Raw genomic sequence first — 4,462 nt, 5'->3', positions numbered from 1 at the left:
TTAATCCTAAATAGCAAATCGTTTATTTGAAATTTGGCCCAATGGTAACTTTGACCAACCGAAACGGTTAACCGTTTATGGTTAACGGCGAACCGTTTTCTGTCCGACAGTTTGTAACGGCTATATTTTCAACTCCAAATATAAATAAGCTCATTCAAATTCAAAGAAAGCTGATCACAGCACGACCATTTGAGCAAATATTCGAGAATACAATCTTTATAGAGCTTAGAACACTTTTTTGCTTCATCTATTCACATATTAAGCATCATTGTGTAATCTTATATATTGTGAGAGGCAAAACTGTTTGTAATCTTTTACTTTGAAGTGATTGTAAGTGTTGGGATGCACTTGGGTTAAGAGATTGGGGATAATCTCTTGTTGTAAAGGTCCATTGACACCTTAGAAGTCAAGTGTAAGCATTTGAAGCCTTGGAGGCTTGCTTAGTGGAATCCTCAAGCCCGGAAAGCTTGGAGGAGTGGACGTAGGCGAGGTTGGCCGAACCACGTAAAAATCTCGGTGTTTGAATCCCTCTTCCCTTATCTTTTTATATTGTGATCATCTTAATTGTTATTGCTTTGAATTTGATTTATAATTGCATTAAGATTTTCTTTAATAAATTGAATAATTTTTTTATTGAATCCCAATTCACCCCCCCTCTTGGGTTGCATACTTGTATTTCAATTGGTATCCGAGCCTCGTTCTCTTGTTAAGACTTAACCGTCTAGAGTAAAAGATCCATGGCAACCCTAAATGACTCAACCTTTAGAGAAGGGCAATCCACAACTAGACCACCATTTTTCGATGGTAATGACTATGCTTATTGGAAAACTAGAATGAGAATCTATTTGCAAGCATTAGATTATGAAATTTGGGAAGTTGTTTGTGATGGTCCATTCATGCCTACGTTCTCTATTTTACAGCACATAGTGACTTCTAGGAAGGGTCACTTGGTTGAGGTTACGAGGTTGGACGTTGCCCTATTGGATAGTCTTCTTACAGACCGTCTCATTAACCTCGGGTATATTATTGTGCAACATATGTTGAGTACTCCAGCGGTCAACCACCGCTTGCTTCCTTATGGCAGTATCATCACTAAAATACTGCGACGCTTTGAGTTGCCACTTCTTGATACTGGACATATGGAGACTCGACGGATTGGTCCCGAGGCCATGACCAATATCGGATTCTCTAGGAAGAATGGAGTGTGGATAAAGACAAGCAACTCCAAAAACCGGGATACCTTGATTGCTGCAGAGGACGATCGGATGCTCAATGATATCTATCCTCCCGATCAGCTTCCTGACTTTAGATTATGAGCTCTTCATCATCCTCCGCGTTGCCATTTTGTACCTCGGCCTCCTGCTGATTCTGACCCTGAGGAGCATGCAATAGATACTGACATTCCCTCCTCTTCCGAGCTGCCTCCTGCTCCTGAGCCTTCTGCTGTTCCCGAGCAGCCATCTGCCTCTATGCCGCCTCCAGCTCCAGTTCAGCCCCCTGCTTCAGACGCAGTGCAACAGCTGATCACTGATGTTCAGCGGATTTCGGAGCGCCAGCAGCTGATTCTTGATCGGTTGGACACTATTTCCCGTGACCACCAGCAGCTGCGTTATAACTTTCAGATCTTCCAGCGGCAGAGCCTTGATCAGCAGCTTGAGCTTATCGCTGGATAGCGCACTATTCTCAGCTATTTCAGCTATGATCCGAGGAGCACATCTTCTCCGCCTCCGTAGTTTCTGAGCTTTGTTTTCGCACATATATTTTACATTTTGGTTGCTAGCATTTTTATTTTTTTTTTGGATTTTGATGCATATGTGTGTGATGTTCTTGATGATTAGATGATTGATGATTTGTGATTGACTGATTGTTGGATATTGTAGAATTGGTTTATTTGTGGATCTTGGAGTGTTGGTATGTTTGTGGATATTGAAGTGTTATTTTGTTTTGTTCATGGAGTTGTTGGCTTGTTGAAAGAAGAAGTTGATGTTAATCTATTTTTGGAAGTGTTTTATCTTATTTTGTATTAGTGGTTTTGATCATTTTTAAGGGGAAACTCTGCCAAAATTTTCGCTTGCCAAAACCGGGCAACTTCTTTACTGAATTTGCGTTTTTCTTATTCTCTCTTTTCTTTTTGATGATGAAGGGGGAGATAATTATGGTTTTTAAGATGGATTTAAAATGGGGAGATTTAAAGCAAAAATATGGTTTTTAAGATGGATTTAAAATGGGGAGATTTAAAGCAAAAATATGGTTTTTAAGATGGATTTAAAATGGGGAGATTTAAAGGAAAAATCCTTTTATTGAACATTTCTCAATTTGGCCATACAGTTAGGGGGAGCACATATTAAGGGGGAGCTAAACATTAATTAGAATTTGTCATCATAAAAAAAGGGGAGATTGTTAACATAAATATGTTAATAATATTGATTTTGATGATAACAAATTTTAAATGTATTTTGATAAAAATATTGGAGTTTTTTCTAAATAAACGAAAGTCTTGATAATCATTCCATTCATTCTTTCATAAAAGATGGATCTTCATATTAAAAAATGATTCTCTGAAAAATCTGTTTTAAAGTGTGATTCTGGAAATAAACGATGAACCGTTTATTTAAAACAGTTAACCGATTAAAGGCAGAGAGCAACACATTTCCTAAACCTCTAACCGTTTATGAAAAACGGAAAACACAAAAGATGGGAAGGTTACTGGAAATTAACGGTAAACCATTTTCTTTTAAACGGTTAACCGATTAGCACCAGAGAGTAAGATATTGCCTAAGCTCTAGCCGTTTATGTTTAACGGAAAACACCAAAGATGGGAAGGCTACTGGAACTTAACGGTGAACCATTTATTTTAAACGGTTAACCGATAACGTCCAGAATTGAAGGTTGTCCTCCTCTGGCATTGATTAACGAAAACTGATAAGGCTAAATTGTTGTGCAGGTTACTGGAGCCAAACGGCGAACCGTTTATTTTAAACGGTTAACCGATAATATCCAGAATTGTTACTTCACGCAAGTCCTTAACCGTTTAGTGTAAACGGATAACCAATGTTTATCTTGCAGGTCTCTGGAAGTTAACGGCGAAAGGTTAATCCTAAACGGCAAACCGTTTATTTGAAATTTGGCCCAACGGTAACTTTGACCAACCGAAATGGTTAACCGTTTATGGTTAACGGCGAACTATTTTCTGTCCGACAGTTTGTAACGGCTAGATTTTCAGCTCCAAATATAAATAAGCTCATTCAAATTCAAAGAAGGCTGATCACAGCACGACCATTTGAGCAAATATTCGAGAATACAATCTTTATAGAGCTTAGAACACTTTCTTGCTTCATCTATTCACATATTAAGCATCATTGTGTAATCTTATATATTGTGAGAGGCAAAACTATTTGTAATCTTTTACTTTGAAGTGATTGTAAGTGTTGGGATGCACTGGGGTTAAGAGATTGAGGATAATCTCTTGTTGTAAAGGTCCATTGACACCTTGGAAGTCAAGTGTAAGCATTTGAAGCCTTGGAGGCTTGCTTAGTGGAATCCTCAAGCCCGGAAAGCTTGGAGGCGTGGACGTAAGCGAGGTTGGCCAAACCACGTAAAAATCTCGATGTTTGAATCCTCTTCCCTTATCTTTTTATATTGTGATCATCTTAATTGTTATTGCTTTGAATTTGATTTATAATTGCATTAAGATTTTCTTTAATAAATTGAATAATTTTTTTATTGAATCCCAATTCACCCCCCTCTTAGGTTGCATACTTGTATTTCATTGTTTTCTCTAATTTTTTTCCCAATTGTTTCACACTTAATGTAGTATGTGTTTTTTTTTTCGTAGGAAAATCTAATGCATGCAACAATCAGGAAAACTTTAGTGACAAGGTTTAAGCACATGTTAAGTGAGGGTTCTTTGTACAATGTCAAGAATTTGAAAGTTGTTTCAACTACAGGTGAGTACAGACCACTTTCAAATCAGTATAAGATTATTTTTTTGGTTATAACTTCTCTTAAGAGGTTAGAAGAAGGAACTGTCAAGATTCTGATTAATGGATTTCAATTCATATCTCCGAATTTGATTGATTTACGTGTGAATGATAACACAATCCTCTCAGGTATTTTTTTAATTATTAATGTTTGTTAATCTTTAAGTGTATATTAGAAATTATTAATCCTTATGTTTTAACATGTTTATGTTATTTTTCCATAATATTACAGATGTTATCGGAAGTTTATGTGGTGTGGGTGATATTGAGATCGTTGGAGCTGGTTGGAAAAAAAAATATAAAAATTCTAACGGATTAGTAAGTTGAATATAATCAAGAAAACTATGACTTTATATTTTTTAGTTATTTATGTTATTTTTTAGTTATTGGTTCTCTTTACATTATTAACTTTTGTTAATTTTTATGGATAGCTCGGTAACAACAAAGATTACTTTATGGGGAAAGTTAGGGGAGATGTTTGA

General features: G+C 36.5%; 1 protein-coding gene across 1 annotated transcript; it reads left to right on the top strand.

The window, feature by feature from the left end:
• The first annotated feature begins 3,889 nt into the window (after window positions 1-3,889).
• On the top strand, window positions 3,890-4,462 carry LOC112099145. The gene is made up of 3 exons (XM_024186253.1): window positions 3,890-4,109; window positions 4,213-4,298; window positions 4,412-4,462. Exons 1-3 carry the CDS (start codon window positions 3,890-3,892, stop codon window positions 4,460-4,462), a joined length of 357 nt encoding a protein of 118 aa, XP_024042021.1.

The sequence above is a fragment of the Citrus clementina genome, unplaced genomic scaffold, assembly GCF_000493195.1.
Source record: "Citrus clementina cultivar Clemenules unplaced genomic scaffold, Citrus_clementina_v1.0 scaffold_4, whole genome shotgun sequence".
Taxonomy (NCBI): Eukaryota; Viridiplantae; Streptophyta; class Magnoliopsida; order Sapindales; family Rutaceae; genus Citrus; species Citrus x clementina.
Note: the sequence above shows the minus strand (reverse complement) of the source record. Positions and strands in the feature narration are given on the sequence as shown.